At 38.6% G+C, this 21,146-nt stretch overlaps 2 protein-coding genes across 8 annotated transcripts; both read left to right on the top strand.

Moving 5' to 3' along the window:
• The first annotated feature begins 354 nt into the window (after positions 1-354).
• Positions 355-5,065, top strand: LOC117652303 (isoleucine--tRNA ligase, cytoplasmic). Its single transcript, XM_034397112.1, has 3 exons — positions 355-524; positions 1,073-4,354; positions 4,435-5,065. The coding sequence occupies exons 2-3, from the start codon at positions 1,083-1,085 to the stop codon at positions 4,895-4,897; spliced, it is 3,735 nt and encodes a 1,244-aa protein (XP_034253003.1). The 5' UTR covers positions 355-524; positions 1,073-1,082; the 3' UTR covers positions 4,898-5,065.
• Positions 5,066-5,270: 205 nt separating this feature from the next.
• On the top strand, positions 5,271-20,936 carry LOC117646020 (unconventional myosin-IXb-like). Of its 7 annotated transcripts, none has more exons than XM_034386648.1 (30): positions 5,271-5,458; positions 6,059-6,653; positions 6,729-6,972; positions 7,086-7,361; positions 7,473-7,567; positions 7,655-7,817; positions 7,896-8,031; positions 8,134-8,500; positions 8,597-8,797; positions 8,884-9,019; positions 9,105-9,303; positions 9,385-9,454; positions 10,298-10,615; positions 11,234-11,465; positions 11,550-12,172; positions 12,259-12,390; positions 12,475-12,596; positions 12,740-12,862; positions 12,941-13,137; positions 13,247-13,445; positions 13,520-13,770; positions 13,850-14,021; positions 14,106-14,368; positions 14,440-14,613; positions 14,700-15,000; positions 15,077-15,300; positions 15,394-15,698; positions 15,811-16,066; positions 16,183-16,411; positions 16,496-20,936. In XM_034386648.1, the coding sequence occupies exons 2-30, from the start codon at positions 6,361-6,363 to the stop codon at positions 16,666-16,668; spliced, it is 6,474 nt and encodes a 2,157-aa protein (XP_034242539.1). In that variant the 5' UTR covers positions 5,271-5,458; positions 6,059-6,360; the 3' UTR covers positions 16,669-20,936. The 7 variants fall into 7 exon arrangements, with proteins under 7 accessions (XP_034242539.1, XP_034242573.1, XP_034242557.1 ...); XM_034386682.1 differs by lacking the exon at positions 10,298-10,615 and adding an exon at positions 9,952-9,999 and having other exon boundaries at positions 9,388-9,454; XM_034386666.1 differs by having other exon boundaries at positions 9,388-9,454.
• Positions 20,937-21,146: the final 210 nt, after the last annotated feature.

A 21,146-nucleotide genomic window follows, 5' to 3' on the forward strand; every position in this document is an offset into this window, starting at 1 on the left:
AGCACATGGGGGATGGGGGTGCCATCAGCGCCGCCAGCGCCACAGCCACAGGTGCGGACTGTGTGTAACGTCCGGACGCATGCGGAACTTCGCAAGATCACTACGATATTGGACTTATTCTCTTGATTTTGAGTACGAAATAGTCATGTCATCACTTCACGGCAATATTTCTCCAAATATTTTGACATTTTAAGTATCCTGTGAGAACAGCGCTAGCGACGCTAGCGCTGTTGAGGAAGGACGCAACGGCTGAGACAAAAGACGGCTGGGGGGGCTAAATTCTTCATAGCGGCTAGGCTAGCCTCGCTCGGGACCCCGGTTGGGACCCGGCCGCAAGGGTATGGCATGAGATCAAATATATAGTGGAGCCGCCGAGAGAGGAGTAGGGCTGCCCATAAGAAACAGGCAGAAACTCACGGGAGGAGGAGAATAGCCAGGCCATGCTCGCCTGTCTGCAACTGCAAAGTGCAATGTGTTAGCTGGAAGTGTGCATGCCCTGTGTCGTGAAATCAGATATTGACACTGTACGTATACTGATGTTTTACATTTGTTGCTTTTACCTGACCCTCGATTTTTATGTTTCATTGACTTTTGTCCCGATCCGATCACAATCTTACACTCCATATGACTGCTGGAAACCATTAACCTCACATTGTTACATTTGTTAGCCGGTGTCGGCTATGAAAACTTGAAGATAAATTTTCTTCATAAGAATGCTTTTATTTGCAACTTTTGCTAAGTTCATGGTATTGTGCACTAGAGTCTTTGCTTGTGAGAAATTTGATTCTCCCTTATTACTGCATTTTCCTGTTTGTTTTGTAACCACTAAGATATCTCACTTATTAGTGTTGATATTAACGCTTTCTAATGAATCCCACTGCGTCTAGAGGTAGTCTACAGTTAATGTAAAGCATATCCTTGTTTTCTGTCTTATTCATGCCACTTCCATTGAATGCACTTGTGCCAACAGAAGATGCGTGTTGCATCACCTCTCAATACTGAGTGTCAATCACTTCACTGTCAATAATTTTTTCTTTAGATATTCATTGATGCATATTCTGTTATTTTTCAGACTCTTCACTATGGCGCACACACCGGTGCCCGAAACTATCAACTTTGCCAAGGAGGAGGAGAACGTCCTGAAGCTGTGGCAGAAGATAGATGCGTTCCAGACATGTTTGAAGCAATCGAAAGGGAAAGAAAGATTCACCTTCTATGATGGACCACCGTTTGCTACAGGACTTCCCCACTATGGTCATATCCTAGCTGGAACCATCAAAGATATTGTTACTCGATTTGCCCACCAGAGTGGCTTCCATGTTGAAAGAAGATTTGGGTGGGATTGCCATGGCCTTCCAGTTGAGTTTGAAATTGATAAAATGCTGGACATCAAAGGACCAGATGATGTAGCCAAAATGGGTATTCCTGCCTACAATGCCGAGTGTCGAAAGATTGTTATGCGGTATTCAACTGAGTGGGAAATGGTAATAACCAGACTTGGCCGTTGGATTGACTTCAAAAATGATTACAAGACCTTGTACCCATGGTTCATGGAATCAGTTTGGTGGGTATTCAAACAACTATACAACAAAGGATTAGTGTACAGAGGAGTCAAAGTCATGCCTTACTCAACTGCCTGCAATACGCCTTTATCAAATTTTGAATGTGGTCAGAATTACAAAGATGTAAATGACCCCTCCATTACTGTAGCTTTTCAGCTGCGAGATGAATCTGTTGAGTTATTGGCTTGGACCACCACTCCATGGACTCTACCAAGCAACTTTGCACTCATCGTAAATCCTGATATGCAGTATGTAAAAGTTAAAGAAAACTCTTCTGGCAGAGTTTTTGTTCTCTTGGAGAAGCGGCTTGAAAGTGTTTTTAAGAGCCAAGATGACTTCACTGTTTTGGATAAATTCCTTGGAGCTACATTGAAGGGTAAACGATATGTTCCCCTCTTTCCTTTCTTCCCTGAAATGGAAAGTAAAGGAGCATTTACTGTTTTTGCTGATCCTTATGTCACTGATGACTCTGGTACAGGAGTAGTACAGTGTGCTCCATTCTTTGGTGAAGACGATTACCGCGTATGCGTTCAGAATGGCATGTTCTCTCGGGATGATGATATTATTTGTCCCTTGGATGCTAAAGGCTGCTTTGTTGATCCAGTCACTGACTTCAAGGGTATGTACATCAAAGATGCTGACAAGCACATCATCAAGCATTTAAAAGAAGCTGGACGACTTTACCTCAATTCAACAATTAAGCACAACTACCCATTCTGTTGGAGGTCAGACACACCTCTCATTTATAGGGTTGTTCCTTCTTGGTTTGTGCGTGTTCAGCACATGAATGAAACACTCTTGGAAAGCAGCAAACAGACTTACTGGGTGCCCGATTTTGTTAAGGAGAAACGCTTTGGTAATTGGCTGCGTGACGCTCGAGACTGGGCCATCAGCAGGAACAGGTACTGGGGCACACCTATACCTTTATGGGTTTCAGAAGATGGGAAAGAAGTTGTGTGTGTTGAAAGCATTGCAGAGCTTGAGAGTTTGACTGGTCAAAAAATCACAGACCTCCACAGGGAAAGTGTGGACAATCTTGAGATCCCATCTTCTCGTCCAGGATGCAAACCTCTTAGAAGAATTCCAGAAGTTTTTGATTGTTGGTTTGAATCAGGTTCAATGCCTTATGCCCAAGCCCACTTCCCTTTTGAGAACAGCAAAGAATTTGAAAAATGCTTCCCTGCTGATTTTATTGCTGAAGGCATCGATCAAACAAGAGGTTGGTTCTACACGTTACTGGTGATTTCAACTGCTCTGTTCGGAAAGCCTCCCTTCAAGAATCTTATTGCAAATGGACTTGTGTTGGCTTCTGATGGCCAGAAGATGTCCAAGCGAAAAAAGAACTACCCTGATCCTCTTGAAGTTGTAAGTAAATATGGAGCAGATGCTCTGCGGCTTTATCTCATCAACTCCCCAGTAGTACGGGCTGAAAATCTTAGATTCAAGGAAGAAGGTGTCAAAAACATCCTGAAAGATTTATTCCTACCCTGGTACAATGCTTACCGTTTCTTATCTCAGAACATAATTCGACTGGAACAAGAAGACAATGTATCTTTCCAATTTGATGAAAAAAGCTGTCAACTTTCAACAAATGTAATGGATTGTTGGATATTGTCCTTCACTCAATCACTACTTCTGTTTGTTAAAAAGGAAATGGATGCCTATCGGCTTTACACTGTTGTACCAAAGTTAGTTGCTTTTATTGATAATCTTACCAACTGGTATGTTCGTATGAACAGAAGGAGGCTGAAGGGTGATGGTGGAGTTGACGATTGCTGTCGTGGATTGGAAACACTGTACAGTGTGTTGTTCTCAATGGTCCGTATCATGGCTCCTTTCACACCTTTCTTAAGTGAGCTGATGTATCAAAATCTGCGCCACCTAAACAAAAACGATAAGGCTGAAAGTGTCCATTATCTTATGTTGCCTACTCCTAATCCAAACTTGATTGACAAGAAAATTGAGTCTGCAGTTTTGCATATGCAGACCATTATTGAACTTGGTAGAGTGATTCGTGATCGTAGAACCCTACCTATCAAATATCCACTGTCAGAAGTTGTCGTCATTCATCAGGATGCCTCCTTCCTTGCTGAAGTGAAAGAGCTGGAACATTATATTTTGGAAGAGTTGAATGTGAGGAAAATGGTCCTGACTTCTGACAAAAAGAAGTATGGTGTTGCCCTACGTGGTGAGCCTGACCATAAGTCACTTGGAGCTCGTCTGAAAGGAGAGTTCAAGGCTGTCACCAAGGAAATCAAGGGTCTTTCTGATGCTCAGCTGCAGAAGTTTTTGGCTGATGGACAAATGGAGCTCTGTGGCAATCTTATTGAGAAAGATGACATTCGTATCATGTTCAGCTTCACTGGACCAGCTGCCCAGGAGCTTTCAGAACGCTACGAAGCACATTCTGACAATGATGTTTTGCTGTTGCTGGATATCACTCAAAATGATGAGATGTTGGAAGAAGGATTTGCTCGCGAAGTCATAAATCGAGTGCAGAAGTTGCGCAAGAAAGCTCAACTGATGCCATTAGATCCTGTGACAATGTACTACAAAGTTTCTGCAGATGGAGTTGTGAAAAATGTCTTGCAGAGCTACAAGGAATACATTGAAACTGCTGTTAAAGGCCCCATTAGACCAATTTCTTCTAAGCCTGGAAATGCAGTAATAATTATGGAAGAAACAAGCAAAATCAAGGATACGGATTTATCACTCGTGGCTGTCAAGGGCTTTGCTCCTGGCTATGCTGGGAGTGACACACCTGTTGTGGAACAGTTGCAGCCTCCTTGCCGGTTTGTGCACTTTTTCATTTCAGTTCTTTTAATTGCAAGGTTTTTTCATGTCCTGTTAACGTTTGATCTCATGATTTCAGGTATGTGAAGGTACAGCTGAGTGATGATCTGCAGCCAAGATTGGGCGCTCAGAGTTGGGGTGTAATACTGTTGGAAAATCCTGTTCAAGAAAATGCATTAAGCTTCACTGGATTGTGTTCACAAATTGAGAAACTATTTGGTCTTAATGGCATTTGTTTTGATGTTTCTGTTGATGGAATTGTTGTGTCCAGTGCAGTTGAAGTTCTGACCCTCAACAAGAAGGTCTTGACTGTTTCACCTGCTAATAAATTGCCTAATTATGTACCTTCCACTCCAAACTTCCAATTTGTTAATGTTGAGTTCAGAAATAAAGTGTACACTGTGGTATTCAATGATCAGGTTACACCTGAATTGATGAAATCTGTTGTGAATCAGTATGTAAAAACTGTATTGAAGACTGACAAATTCAGTCTTGTGGGCAAATTGGCCAATGGCGAAACTCTTAAATGTAAACTTGGTTGAGAGTACTGATTGTTGGTTTCATGAATTAATTTATTTGTGACATCGTATTTATCAATATTAATATTTGTAGATAGACTATTTGGGGGGAATGAGCTTTGCCATCAAAAGTTGTTTTGAAATAATTTCTTTTGTAACAATAAACGAGAAAAAGAAAACTGCTGCATTAAATTTGTGTCTTATTGTATTTATACCTTTTCCTGTTATTCTCTATGTCCCATAATGCATTAATTAATCCATGTTTGAGGGAGTCCGGTGCTGGAGTCGACGGGAGCCGACTTGCCTGATTCAAAAAAGTCGTAGTGAAGCGGGCGCATTGGAAATTATCTCCGTTTCCGTGTTTCTCTCTGCCTAAGGGCGAGGGCGGAGGCTACAGTTCGTGTTTTGAAATATTTCGAAGGCAGTGGACGTGCGACCTAACCAGAGTGGAACAATTTACGTGAAGTATTTTTAGATATTGGCCATCACAACGGCATTTCTGTGATTTCTCATTCCGTGGATAGTACCTGAAAAGTGTTCCTTTATAGACGCCAATAACTACAACGAAGAAACTATGTGATACAAGTGAGGATTTGTTCGTTTTAACACACGGCTACGGCTCGAGACATATCGGTGGCAGTAGGCTAGGCCTACTACCAAGAACCTGTCGAAAGGTTGTCATGTTTTCGTTTTGCGTCGTGACTCAGACATGAGAGGAGGGTGTGTTGTGTTTTTAAACTTTGACGCCCGAGATATTGTCTGTTATCACTTCATCCGAGGCACTCATATACAGTTATTATTGCCATTAACCTACTTGAATGTTGACACATGTGACCCAGTTTGGATGTGATTTAATTGTTGCATAGGCTATTCTGGCGATCTCACTCTATTTATTTCATTTACGAGTGGACACTGCATAGTCTGTTCCACCTTAACCAACTGCCCTTCGCCTGTTCAAACCTTAAATTGTGAAAAAATATGTTGGTGGTTGACTATAATGTATAGATGCCTTTTACATAGGTTAACCATCCAACAAATTGTTTTTCTGGCTTAAGTGGATTCCCTGATTTTTTATATGCAAATTTTTCTGCCAGTTTCTTGTCTTTAAACCTATTAGTCTTCAGTCAACTTTATTGATGCATTGCTGGAGGTGAGCTGATACACAAATTTGTTTGTTTGTTGCAGACCACTTTCTGAAAAACTGACTTCCCTGTAGCTGTGTTCAAGAAAACTGTCAAATCATCAACATTCCATTAATTTTCACAATCTGGAAGAATTTGTTTCATGCACAAAGGTTTTCTTTTGCCAAACCTCTTGATTAAGTGTCCCTTTTTTAAATGCCAAATGCAGATGCTATTTACCATAGCTAATTAAAATGGCTTTTAGTGTTGAGCTCTACATCCACACTAAAATCTCTCTGCTTACCAAGAAAACAGAAATATTTCACAGCGGCTCTATGCTCGCTGTGTCCTTCTAATGTAGTGGAAATGGCTGCACTGGGAAGCAACCGCTACATAGTGCAGGTGTTCGTAGGCTCCCTCTCACAGCACTATGAAGCACTATCAGTTGAAGCAAGCAAGCAGACCACATCAGATGAAATTGTGTCATGTATTGTGGAGAGGCTTTCATTGGCCGAGTCAGCCCTTAACTATGAGCTTGCTGAAGTAGTAGGTGATAAGTTGGGACAAGAATGCAAAGAACGCCGCCTGGGGCCAACAGAGAGCCCAGTGGCTCTCATGCTTCTGTGGCCAAAGGAGTCGGATAATCATCAATGCTACAGGTAATGATTTGTATTATTGATCATAGATAGCCATTGTTTACAACATATTTCTAAATGTTTTAACTGTTTGAACAGGTTCTGTTTGCGGGAGAAGATCAATGAAGCTCTGTGGGAAAATTCATTTTCTGTGGATCCACAGCTGATTAAGGATTACTTTCAACGTTTTCTTTATCAGCCTGATGATCGGGAGTATCCTGATCTCTGCCAACTGCCTGATCTTAATGAACAAACACTTCTGGACAATCTACGTGCTAGATTTTCTGCAGGCCATATTTACACCTATGTTGGTTCCATTCTTATTGCAGTGAATCCATTTAAGGTGTGTATTTGTTTATCTCATTTTATTATTTTTGCATATTTTTTTTGCCTTTGAGCAGTTTTAGGAGTGTTTTTTATCTTTTAATTTGTATAATTTTTCTTATGTTTTCATAGTTTTATCCTATCTACAATCCTAAATATGTAAAGCTGTATCAGAACCGGAGATTAGGCACTGAATTTCCACCCCATATATTTGCTGTTGCTGATGCTGCTTATCACTGTATGTTACGTGAAAGAAGGAATCAATGTGTTGTCATAAGTGGAGAAAGTGGCTCAGGTAAAACAGAAAGCACTAATTTTCTTTTACACCATCTTACTGCTCTGAGTCAGAAAGGGAGCCATGGTAGTGGTGTAGAGCAGACTATTCTCAGTGCCGGTCCTGTATTAGAGGTGTGTAACCTTCCATTATTATTATTATTATTATTATTATTATTATTATTATGATAATGAGTATGAAGTGGTATTTGTCTTTCACATTCCAATATGTGTTTATGCACACAGGCCTTTGGAAATGCTAAAACGGCTCATAACAATAACTCCAGTCGTTTTGGCAAGTTCATTCAGGTCAACTATAAAGAGAATGGGATGGTACATGGGTATGTCCTTTCTGTCCTTAATTCAGCTCTTATGTATTATATTGATAAGTTCTATCTTATCTTAAGAAAGTGACTTTTCTTTTACAGAGCGGTAGTTCAGAAATATCTTCTTGAGAAGTCCAGAATATGTTCCCAAGGTAGAAATGAACGCAACTACCACGTGTTCTACTATTTATTGGCAGGTGCCTCTGAAGCAGAGAGGCAGTTGTTGCACTTGAAACGAGTTGATCAATACAACTACTTGAACAGGGTAATGCATGATTTATCTCTTTGTAAGTCTATGAAGGGGATTTTTCTGAAACATGTGTCTTTTGTTTTCTACTTTTAGAGTGGATGCTTTACGCTAGACAATGTGGATGAGAAGTATGAATTTTCGAGACTTCGTCAATCTATGGAAATGGTTGGATTCACCCTTGAGAAACAAAGACGATTGTTTGCTGTACTCTCTGCTGTTTTACTCCTTGGTAAGTTGGGTTTTCAATTTAAATGACCAATAATTTCAAATTATTGCATTTAAATAAGCTTTTCAAGTTTTTACAACCCAATCCATTAATACCCTTTTTCAGGGAATGTTGAATTCCAGCCAAGGAAATCTGCCTATCATCATGATGAATCTGTCGCTGTTCGAAACCCAGATGTTGTCAGACTCATCTCTGAGTTACTGAGAGTGAAACAAGAAACACTTCTTGCTGCTTTAACAGCTAAAAGGGCACGTGCATCAGGGGAAACTCTCATTATCAATTATAGATTGCCAGAAGCTATAGCAGCTCGTGATGCAATTGCCAAGTGCTTGTATGGTGCCCTTTTCGACTGGATTGTACTCCAAGTCAATCATGCTCTCCTCTCCAAAAAAGACACATTGAGAGACCATCAGGGAAACTCAATAGGTGTATTGGACATTTTTGGGTTTGAAGATTTTGGTCTCTGTAACAGGTACTTTTACTTGCCTTCTGTTGCATCAGTTGCTTTGTACTTTATGGATGCTCTAGAGTTATCTTTCTATCTATTTTTATTTTTAAACCTTTTCAGCTTTGAACAGTTTTGCATCAACTATGCAAATGAACATTTGCAATACTACTTCAACCAGCATGTTTTTAAATATGAACAAGAGGAATACCGAAAGGAAGGTATTTATTGGACGGACATAGATTTCATGGACAATACAGGATGTCTGCAGTTGATTGAGGGCAAGCCATCAGGTCTTTTGTGTGTTCTTGACGACCAGTGCAAGTAAGTGAAAATATTTTGACTGGTGATCCCTGCCTTCTTCAGTCTTCTAAATTGCAATTTTAAATTAATTTGTTTTTTTATTCCAGTTTTCCTGGAGCTACCAATGAGACTTTACTCCAGAAATTCCATTCTGTGCATAGAGAGAACAATTTTTATGAGGTGCCCCAAAAATGGGAAGCTGCATTCATTATACGGCATTATGCAGGAAAAGTAAAATATCAGGTAAGGTCTATGAACTGGCTTCTTGCTTGTAACTTCCTACAACTCTATTGCTCATTTTATCGTAATGAGTATAATATTTTTTCAGGCTTCTGAAATGCGGGAAAAAAATTTGGATTTGATGAGACAAGATATTGTTGGAGTCCTGAAAAATAGTAGCATGGCTTTTGTCCGGGAATTAGTAGGAGCTGACCCTGTTGCTGTCTTCCGTTGGGCAATAGTCCGAGCTTTCTTTAGAGGATTTTTTGCATTTCATGAGGCTGGAAAAAGACATAGACAGGAAAGAGGTATGGAAAATTAATTTACCCTGTTGATTATACCCTATTGTTCAAGAAGTGATAACTGACTATTTTATTCTGTATTACCAGCAGATGGAAGTAAATCAAGCTATGTTCATCTAAGGTGTCGCAATCACACTCCTAATGAGAACATTATTAGGTGAGTATATTTTGGTGAAGCCTTACCATTGCCTTGTTTTGGGCACGGAATCTAATTGCATGTTTGTTATGCATTGGATATTGTTATGACACAGGAGAAAGGATGGAAGATTTTTCTCCTTCCTCTCATTTAACTCAAGTTTGTCTTAACTTTGTGGTTTATTTATGATCTGATCTGGGAGAATTGTTTATATCATTACACATATGTTTGTTCAAATGTGATCTGTGGAGAATCTTGGTTTTGATGGGAAATGGCTGTGCTAGACTTGGGTGCACATGTTATCATAAGAAAGAAAGGAAGAAAAATTTTAAAAAATAATCCAGTCAAATAGAAGGCAGTACAAAGTATTCAGTTTAATCTTTCAAGTCAATGTACTGCCCTGATCAAAGTTTAATTGAAGAAAGAAAAAAAAGAGAACCTAAATCATTGCTGATTTGTTGCGGGTATTCAGGGTTATTCCATATTCAGTATGTGATGGTCCATTTGTTCTGTTGTAGCCATCTAGTGACAGTGTCTGCTGTGAACCTCACAATTAACAGGATAGCGTAAGTGGTCGCAGCACCCTGAACATAATCCTAGATAGCATGAACGCATGTGTTGTTTTGCTGTGCTGAGTATTTGTAGGAAAACTTGTATGAAGATAGAAATCTGGCTATTCCACATTGGGGAAACAAACAACCATTTAGGGCTTACTCTAGATAGAAACCAAGTCTAAACTAAAGCATTGGCAGTCCTGTTGTGTTTGCTGTTTGCTTCAATAGGCAAAGTGCCATATTTGAGCCTGTTTGTGTAGGTTGGCATGTCTTTTAGCTTTTGTGCTTCAATAAGATTGGGTTTTTGCAGCTATCGCGCCAAGAGTAAATACAACCAGGAGCTTGAGAAAGATGGAGGCTACATACAGCGTTCCATTAGTCACAAAAAAGTGGCAAGTGTCACAAGTGACCATAGGGCACTGAACCAACATAGTCCCAACAACCGCAACCATCGTCTATCTTGGCCCCAATTGCCTCCTCACAGTGATGATGGAAAAACCAATGCAAACAAAGAGTCAAAGTCCTCTCTCTCTAGCAGCAAAGAGAATGATTCGAAATGGATACCATCTTCCAAATGTTTATGTCCTGATGATGCAGAAGTAATGAATCGAGCCAACCAGATTGTCATGTATGTACAACTCATTTATTTTGGAGATGGTTGAGGTTTTAAAAACTTGAAATGTACAAAAACTTCTGTCAACACTGGCCCAAAGTAACATGCACCTGCTTTCAAAAGGGCCCTTCAACCATGGTGGTGGATCGAGAGGGAAAAATAATAGCGTTGTTGGTGATACTTCTGGTGATGGTTTTTGTATCCCGATTTCCTGCTATCTCTTACTCAAATGAAAGTTACAAATGTTCAGACATTTAACACACCAAAACAGCGGTTTGTTAATCTGCTTAGGTAGAAAATTTTATTTAGTTTCTCATTCTTAAAGTTACTGTATTTTTATTTACTTTTATCATTATACTCTTTGCTCTCCTCTGGCTTTGTAGATTGGGAAAGATGTCAATTTTAACATTTTTGTTCTCATATTTTTCCTTTAGTGTGACCTTTAAACATGATTGTGTGAAAACTAGCAAATTGTACATTGTGCCTAATTTTCTTGCCTTTTGCTGCTTTTTTATTTATTATTGGTAAATCCTTTGTCTCTTTGGAATTTTACAGGACATTAGAATAATGTTGTAGCCTTCTTATCCTCAATCTGTGCTTATTGTCACTTATTTTTTATGTATATCTGTTCAGGAAAAACAAGTCATTTAGGCCTCGGGAACGAGGGAAGAAGGGGTTGAAAAATCTACAGACTGTAAAAACACTTGCTGGTCGCACTCAAAGCTATTCTCAGCAGCCTGGCAAGGCTCGGAAGCAACCAATGACAGTCACAGCTCAATTTCAACAATCTCTTCACTCTTTAATGGATACTTTAAATCAAGCAAATCCTTTCTTTATAAGGTGTATTAAAAGCAATGGTGACAAGGTGCGTAAATGAGACTATGAAGTTAGGAAACTTGTGTACCATATCTTTTTCTACCTGCTAAAGCTCACAAATTTTCTTGCCCAGGTGCCCAATAAGTTTGATGAAGAGACTGTGCAACGTCAGCTCAGATATACTGGAATGCTCGAAACAGTTCGAATAAGACAAGCTGGCTACAATGTCAGACTCACCTATGATGAATTCATTCAACTGTATCGCATACTGCTGCCAAGAGGATTAAAAAGTTCTCATGTTGATGTTCGGAACTTTCTGCTTACTCTTAATCTGAACCGTGACAACTATCAGATTGGTGAAAGCAAAATGTTTCTCAGAGAGTGTGAGAAACAGAAGCTTGACTTCAGATTACATCGTCAAATCATATCGAATATCACTTGCATTCAGAGGTGGTATCGAGGAATCCTTGAGAGAAGGAAATTCTTAAGAATTAAAGAAGCCGTGGTGACAATACAATCTGCTTGGCGTCTTTACCTCTCTAATCGCGATGTGTTGCACAAGCGGTACACAACTGCTGCTACAGTTATACAGAAACAGTGGCGTTCATACCAAACTCTCGTTTGGTTCCGCCGCCTGAAGAGTAGCCTACTTAGTTTCCAGGCACATGCTAGAGGCTACATTGTTCGCCAAAGATTTCATGCTGTACAGAATAGCCGCCAGTTGTCCAAAGAATCAAGTCAAGAAGAACAGGGAAGGTATGTGTTAGTTGAAGACCGTTTTCAAAATAGCCCTCTTTATTTTTTCTCCTGGGCACATTAATGAAGTTGTTTCCTTGTTTCAGTGCTGTTTTCTATGATGACAGTGATCTTGATTCTGTTGCCACTGAATCTCTCAGAAGACATTTTAAACCAACCAGACATTTACGCACTGATCACTCAGAACCCTTACTTCAGGCTGTAACTCAGGATAAAAGGTTTGGAGGCTGTCTGATTTTTAGTTTTCTTGCTTTACTGAATTTTAAATTTTATTAAATTTTATTGTTTTTATTCTTTGATAGATCAATTAGTTCTAAGGATGATGGTGTAGGATTTGACTTGAAATACTCTAAGAGAAAAGTGGCTCAGAAACAAAAGCTGAGAATGAAGACTGATTCATTTTTCGATAGTGGTTCGTATGCTGGTACGTTGTTTGATTGAAGTTCTCTTTTGGTCATTAATTTGCTCTTTAATGCAGGGCTCCGCAAGATGCAAAGAGAGGGGTTGCGTGATTGATTGATTGATTGATTGAATATCTTATCTTACCAGCTTCTGATTTATTTACAGCCCAATCGGAAAGGAAAGGAAGCTGTGACTCACTTACATCACAAAGAAGCAGTGATTCTCAGTCAAGTACCACTGTTCGAGATACTTTACATGTTGCAAAGAAACAAATTCAAGCACTAATGGGTGGGTCTTGTGGAATTTTAATGACAGTTTGATTTCCCATTATAAGCCTCATTTTTACCCTGATGGTTATATTTGCAGGTGTGGGCAAGAAGTCCGAGAGTAGCACCAATTTGCCCCACAGTGACAGTGAAGGTGAAGAAAACCACAGTGAAGTTCCCAGTATTTGGAAGAGACGAACTGCACACCAGCCTATTTCTCGACAGCCTCATGTTACTCAAACACACACTCATACCCACTTTGGACGTCATTCTCCTGTTACTCAAGCTTCAGCTTTGGTAAGAGTCTCTCAATATTATTACAAAAGTACTTGCTTTGGCTATCTGTGAATAGCATTCTCATTACCCACAGTAAGTTGTTGATAATGGTCACTTTTCCTTCTTCCAGCCTGTGACTGGTAGACAAGAAGTCGGTGACTTGAATCCAAGAGCTTGGCAGAGGAGAGCTTTAAGGGATGCAAATGGGGGTAATGGAGACTTCAAACATGACCGAGAACCAGAAGTACCAGCACGCATGGCAAGGCGACGAGATATCATTTGTCGCAGCATGGGTGAAGAGTACACGGATGGGCGACACAAAGCCAATGGTAAATATCTCCTATTCTAGAGACACTCAAAAGTATTCTACAAGTCACATGATAATTAACTTTAAACTCCTTAGATGTGCCTGGTCCTCTAGTGGAAGCCACTGCTTCCAAAGTGACAGTGTGGCCACCCAAGGCTAGAGAACTTTTGGAATCCAGTGTTGATGCTGGATCTCCTATGTTGGCACCTTCTGTAGGGCCACAGGTTACTGGTTTGGCTGCGAAACGAAATCGTAGCTCTGGAGCAGCACACTCTCAGCCAAGTTTTGCTTTGTTGGATCTGAAAAGGAGAAATAGTGATCCAGCTAATCAAGTTGGAAGTCCTCAGGTAATTTGTCATTAATTTATTGTTTGCTCTTACCAACAGTTAAAATTATACAGTAATTATAATTTGAAAAATGTTTCAGGGCCCACCAAAAACTCACCAATCATCTGATCTCTTGGAATGGAAAGGCACAACAATGTTTACTATTGCAAACCACAGCTTCCGCAAAATAACAAGATTTACCAAAGACGACCGCTGTGTTTTCTGCTCTTCTCCTATGGATGCCTTTGTTACTCAAGGCCATAAATGTTCTGGTATGGTACAGGAATGCACATTTTAATTTTAATCAATTTTTGCTTGTCATCTAAAATTTTTCTTTCTGTTTCTTTGGTGTTCAGATTGTAAACAAATTTTTCACACCAAGTGCATTCAGAATGGTGGGGTGTTGCAAATGCCCTGTCCCTCTCCCCCTCCTCAAGGAGCTGGTGTGAAACCAAATAGAAGGAAGCCTCGCAAAAATGCAAGGACTCCCTCAGAGACCAAGGCAGTTGTGGAGAGCCGTTTCTCTCTCACCGGCACATCCCAATTCACTGACAGCCAGGATAAAATTATTTCTGATGCCAAGGAGCTTCAACTTATGCATGACTTTATCACTAAAAAGGTAACAGCTATCAGGAACATTTTATGGAAGCTGTGTCCAGATTTTAGATTTCTAACTTCTTTTTCTTGCAGATTTACAAAATGGAGAGCTTAGAAGGTCAGAAACCCAGTCGAGTTGACAGAGTTTTCAAACAAGCATTGAAGGAGTTTAAGGACAACTTAGTTGCCACTTACAGTGTTCTAAACAAGCAAGGCCCTGAAACTTTGAATATTAAATATAAAGACTTAATTGCAAACTTCATGCATGTAAGTTTCTCTCTGACTGATCTGCAAACTTTTTTTCTATTTTCTTTTTATTTGCTTCTTTTTATTTTCCTTTACATTTGTTTTAGGTAATGGAAACTGTCTGTCATCAAGAGAACACACGTGAGGATTTTCCAGTAACTATGGGTGTTAATGCTTTCCGGGGCTTTATGAATGAGTTCATGCACTTGACTCGAGTGGAGAGCGACAAGGAGAAGCCTGGCAGGAAGCGCAAAAAGGAAAAGGACAAAGACAAGAAGAGGAGAGGAGATGACCCAGTCAGACATGGAGGACATACCTTCATGCTTACTATCATTAATATTCCAACTGCTTGTGAAGTTTGCAGTTCTTTCTTCATGTGGCCAATTGAGCGAGGACTTGTCTGCCAGAGTACGTACCTATTAGTTAGATTTTGAACTACGTATTTTGAGTCCACGTTTCCTTATATCTTGTATTCTGTGTCTAGATTGCAAGCTTACTTGTCACAAGAAATGTTATCTCAAAGTCAGCTCAGACTGTGGCAAAGAAGCAATGGGTTCTGGCGCCTCTGACGGCACCCACAAAGTTTTTGGAATGCCTTTACATCAATTGGTTGTTGGAGATATCAAAGTTCCAATTGTTGTAGATAGGCTCATCACTACTATTGAAATGTATGGACTTTACACTGAAGGAATTTATCGAAAGTCAGGTGTATGTATTCCTTTGTTTTTTGCTATGTTACCACAGTTCAATTTTACATGAATTGGTGCTTTTTATGTCAGTATTTTTTTTTTTTGGTTACAGGTTACATCGAAAGTTCGTGAACTGAAATCTCGTCTTGAGGCAAGCGGATCATTTGATGGTTCAGGGCAGCAAAATGATCCCGTGGACTTTGAAACTTATCCTGTGCATGTACTTGCATCAGTTTTGAAATGCTTTTTGCGCGAGATGCCAGAGCCACTTCTTACCTTTGATTGTTATGATGACTTCATACGAGCTGCAATGCTTACTGAACCTGCAGATAGAGTTTCAACTTTATTTGCTATTCTTAAAAAACTACCAAAGCCAAATTTTGATCTGATGGAGAGATTAATTTTCCACTTAGCTCGGTAAGATCTCACTGTCATTCATTTCCTTGAACGCTTACATATTCTTATTTTGAAAAAAATGTCACTGACAGTGTGCTGATATTTTTCATATTTGTTGTGCTTTTGCTTTCAGTGTTGCTCAACATGAGGATGCAAACAGAATGAGTCCTAGTGCCCTTGCAATTGTGTTTGCTCCATGTGTACTTAGAACAAACAAAATTGTTCCTGCTCAAGATTCTCTTACTGATATTAGCCGTCAAACTCAGTGCATTGAAACAATCATATCCGAGCAGTTAAGGAAAGTGCGATCAACTCTTGCTGATATTGACACTCTAGACGAAGCATGCCACACAGCGACACACAGATTATCCTCTTTGCGTAGCTCTAAGGTGGGTCATTGAACAAGATCAAGCTACATTTTCAGTTTGGAAGTAAATACAGCTACGGAATTGAATGCTTATTGTTGTGGAGCAGATATTTCACCATTTTTCTCTCTTGTCTCCAGATTTTCAGCCCAGAGGAGCTTTTGGCTGTTGAAATGTGTGCATCAGAAAGAACCCAGACTCATGATGAAGAGGCTATGCTTGTTGGTCATATTCAGGAAATGGAGAAAGAGAAAGCTTTGCTCACATCAGCTTTGCCTAGTCTTACTAGAGCTTCCTCAGATGATGATTTGCTCTCCACAGATATGGATGATGGCAGTCTTGATGATGCTGCTGAAATGGAGAGTGAAGGTAAGGCACAAAGGATGTGGTTCCTTGCCAAGGCTGGATTACTTTCCTTATCTAGTATAATGACACTTACTTCCTCAATTTTAGCTCATTCTGTAGGAAGTCGGCATCATAGACGTCTACTGTCTCGAACTGAAGAAGAACATGGTCCTCGTCAATTCTTGCCTGATGGAACTTCTAAACCAACTTCGTCCCATTTAAGTGTCACCTCCCTTTATTCATCTTCCAATGATTGCGATGAGGATCCTATCATGGTATGATACGCTTAATTGAGCTCCCCCTGCTGGACAAGTGGAGCTGTATGTGTTTTTCTTTCCATATTTTAATGGCTTGTTTGTGGGTGTTTTCATTTGTTCTTTAAATAATAAACATTGTTGAACTCCTTAAGTTGACAGTTTCATATAGATTCAGAAAGAAATAGTCCTTATGCAAATATGCTGCCAAGACAGAAATGATTGTAATTTTTAAGATATATATTTTTTAAATTTAGATATTTATGATGTTAAAGTTAGTTGTTTTAGCTCAGCAGCATTTGTGGAGTATGTTATAATCTTAAAGCATTTATAATTGTGTATGTCATTTCTTTTTCTTTAAATTGAAAGAAGCATTATCTGTGTTGTAGTTTAAAGTCAGTTTTATTCAAAAGCTTTTATGAGTGGTTCCAGTGATCCATGTTAGCGATAGATCGATGCCATGTGTGTTATTATTTATGTGTAGATCAAATTTAGTGACAAAATTGTAACATCAATATTGGAACTTGCCCTGTCTTAAGTGTATAGGATTACCCCTCTTATCTTCTTTGTGCGTGACCTTTAAATACACTTGTCACTTCATCTGTGTAAAACTATATCTTAATTTCCTTTTGTAGATGTTCATTCTTGTGTATGGCCCCAATTTAGACAGTTCTAAAAGTTCCAATTTGAAGGTGTTTTACTGGGCAGGGGACTGCATTTACTTTTAGTGATGAAGCTCATAATTGTGTTCTTACTCTGAATGACTGTGCAAAAACAGCGAAATTTTTCTAAGGAGTACTAGAAAAGTGCTTGCACAAATGAATGAATGAATGAATGTTGCCCTAGCTGTGCAGCATGTGCTATCTGGTTGCGTTGTGTATGCTTGGAATAACTCGCTTTTTTACACCGGAATATTGTGTGTAAGAATGTGTGATAAGATGTTCGATTATATCTGTTTGATTTGACACCAAAGATTTTTTGTCTCGGAGATGTGTTTACTCTATGTTACATATCATACCCTTTCTGATGATATTTGACGTGAGAAAATATTTCTGAACATCAATTTGTTTAGTGGGTGTCAAACTCCTGAAGACAACTGCTTGCTTGTCAGATCATTCAATTCTGAAATGTAGAACAAAGCTTTTGACTTAGGTCAGGTCATGTTAGCATCAGTATCTTTTTACTGTATTACTATTTGCACTAATGAAGTACTATAAAGATTGCAAGATTCCTTTAAAACCTTTCTGTCTGATTTTCAAACATTCCATCACTGATTGTTGGGAAATATTATTCTCAACCAAATGAATTTGAATACATGATTATTTATACAGAGGGAATTGTGTGACACTCATCTGTTGGCTGTTTATTGATCTGTGGCATGCTAGTTTCTGTACAAGTATAATCTCGATTTAGCGTTGCCCGATATAACGTTATCCCGCTTATAGCGTTCCAAATGCGTTACCCCAATGCGGAAAACGTCATTAATCGGCCGCCGCATGTAATGAATCCCGCATATAGCGTTGGAATTTTTGAAGCATCTGTCACAAACGCTAAATCGAGCTTATACTATTACCAGCAAACATTTCACATACATTCTCAACTGCAAAGGCTTGACCGTCAAAAACATAGAACAGTGCACGAGTGCTTCCCTTTTCTATGTGACAAATGTGCTGTGTCTTCCTCAATGGTATTGACATGAAGGGGTATTACTCTGTCTCATTGTTTGACTACCTAAGCAGTTCTTGCACAAAATCTGTCTTGTCTGAGGTCTAAGTAACTCATTACTGTAACTTGTTTGATTAAGTTGCAGAGCATGGTTGGCCATGTTTGGAAGCCAATCATTGCCATTTAATGTTAATTTTGCCCGTATTCTAAATCATATGACATTTCCTGCTCTTTTTGGCCGTTCATATAATTTTTTAAATTGTTATCTGAGGCTATAGGTGGCCTTGCAATGAGTGTCCGGCCATGTCCGTCCTCCGATTATTGGCACTATTTGAACCAAATGTAACAGAAATTTGATGTAAATTACTATTTTTTACCATTTCAAACCATGCGAACTTTTCTCAAGAAACACGTCAGTATTGGGATGTTGGACATGGGCGGACACGCATCGTAAGACCACCTTAAGGGAGCTTGTTTATGCTTCTGTGTTAGTTTTCTTTGTGCTGCTCAACTTTTTAATTCGTTTCCATGAGACTTTTGAAACGGTTTGATTAACACTATACAGAGTTAATGACTGCATTCTTGTACCTGCCTACTTTTCATTTTCTATTTGTTTATTGTAGTTAAACAATCTTTCTTGTTGTAACATTTTCCTGAAGTATCTTCCATTTAACTAATTATCTTCAGGCTCCTTGTAATAATAATAGTAATAATAAAAATAATCTGGCATCCAGATGAGGGCTTATCAATATTTTTAACTACTTTAGAAGCTGGACTACTGGTTTAAATAGAAAATTCTCTGAGCACAGAATTGTTTTCAATTCTACCAATGAACTGCAATTTCATCCCAGTTATCAGTCAACAATCTGGTTTCCTCTGATTGGGTATGGGTCATGTCACAATGCACTTAATATGTTGGTGAAAGTAACTCACAGAGGCACAACTGTATTCCAAGAAAAACAACTAAGTTAGTGCACTTTTATTTTGTAAACTGTATCCCACTTAAGGCGTACTGTTGCTTTCATGGTCTGATTCAGTTAAATAAAAGTGTCGAATATGCACAAAGCACTAATGGTGCTGTGAATTTGTTAAATTTTACATTAAACTTCCATTAGCACTCTCTTCTTGGGTCATGATTGAAGTCTGGTTTCTTGTTGATGTACCTTTGTCATAGCTTCCCGTTAAGTAATATTATCTCTTGGCTGTCCATCCTTACTTTTAATGTATATCCTTGTGTTGCTTGTATTGAACAAATTGCTCATTTAACTAGTGGTAATAACTAAAAGTTTTGTATTCCATAATTTTTTTATTTTAATTTTATAAAGTCTCTCTGATGTCCTTCTGTGTGTTGAACACTTGCATTTCTTAGGATGTGCCATGGAGACATGCCTTGTTCTCCTGCTGAATGGGTTCACAGTATTATGTATGGTATCTTTCTTGTTGAAGAAATGATTGTCAGCTTCCTCCATTGTGGTTTTATCCTATTTTCAAACCTTTGCATCACATTTATTTTAATGTTTAACTGCCTCTTCTTCATCCTCATTATTGTACTTAATATCCTTTACCTGTACTATTATGATTCCAGCATTTCCATTGTGCATTTTTTAAGTTGTAAATCTTTTTAACAACGAACTTCCTCTTGTTTAGTATTTTAAGATTAGAGGTTTTAAGTTTTCAAGACTAAAGTTTCATTTTGATAGTCATCATTCACAGTGATCTGTGCTAAGTAGGTAAATAGAGCTGTTGATGTTTCTCACTTTGCAACATTGAACTGTGTTCGCCCTCTTATCACCTCATTTTCTTCTCTTTTATTAATATTTCAGACCAATCATTTATAAGACTTATGTTTAATAATTAATACTCACTCACTTTCTGTTGTAAATAAAAAGGCTAGTGTAATTCCAAATATACTATGGTGATTTTAACAGCAGTGGCCAGATTGCACACAGAAATACACTACAAGGTTATGGAAGCTTTACCAATGTGCTTGTATTTTTCAACATCTTATCCATTTCAGATACAGTGTGTTACAGTAGGAGTGCTTTCATTTTGAATCGATAATACTTCATATTGGTGGTTTTCTTATCTATTTCATTTGTTTTTGTGTGCGGTACTTTAATCAAAATGTATTAGGTGGATGTTATAATCTTATGGCTTCATTGATGAAACAATTCTTGAGCATTTCTGTATTCTACAAGTTACAGATTTTCTTTCCCTCTGTTTCATGATTAGCTATCATAACTAGGCTGATGTGATTGCTAATATGTCCTTGTTCTACTTTATTGTATTTTTGTAATGTATTATACTTTTAAGACTTGTACAAAGGTGAGTCGATGACATCCATTGCTCCATGATGCTCTCTAGTCAGAGAGGAAGTATTTTACAACTTATTTATATTCCATGTGTTTTTTCTGTCAAGCTGGACTAACCATGCCGTTGCCTTCTTTAACTCTCATATTTCTTCCAATTGCCTGCCAGGTTTAATGTGATTGATCTGAATGTGTGATTTTGTTAGGTAATGAATATGACTGTAAAATGGTATGGCATGTTATTAATTACAAAAGTGGTAATAGTTTATTATATCTGTTTGTATGAAAAGTGTACAGAAATAAACATTAATTATATCATGACACAGTTTTTATTATTTTCTCCATATTCTTTTGCACATGATAACCATGAAAAGTTGGGACAGATTGGGCCAACATTGCACACAACCTCTTTTTCAAAAAAGGGAAGCACACGAACATAATACACCCAACATTTCAGAGCAGAGATAAATTAAAATAAACTTGAAAACGTACAAATTTTTACTCTTCTTACACCTATTTTTCCCAAATTAA

Source organism: Thrips palmi, unplaced genomic scaffold (assembly GCF_012932325.1).
Source record: "Thrips palmi isolate BJ-2018 unplaced genomic scaffold, TpBJ-2018v1 HiC_scaffold_10, whole genome shotgun sequence".
Classification (NCBI taxonomy): domain Eukaryota; kingdom Metazoa; phylum Arthropoda; class Insecta; order Thysanoptera; family Thripidae; genus Thrips; species Thrips palmi.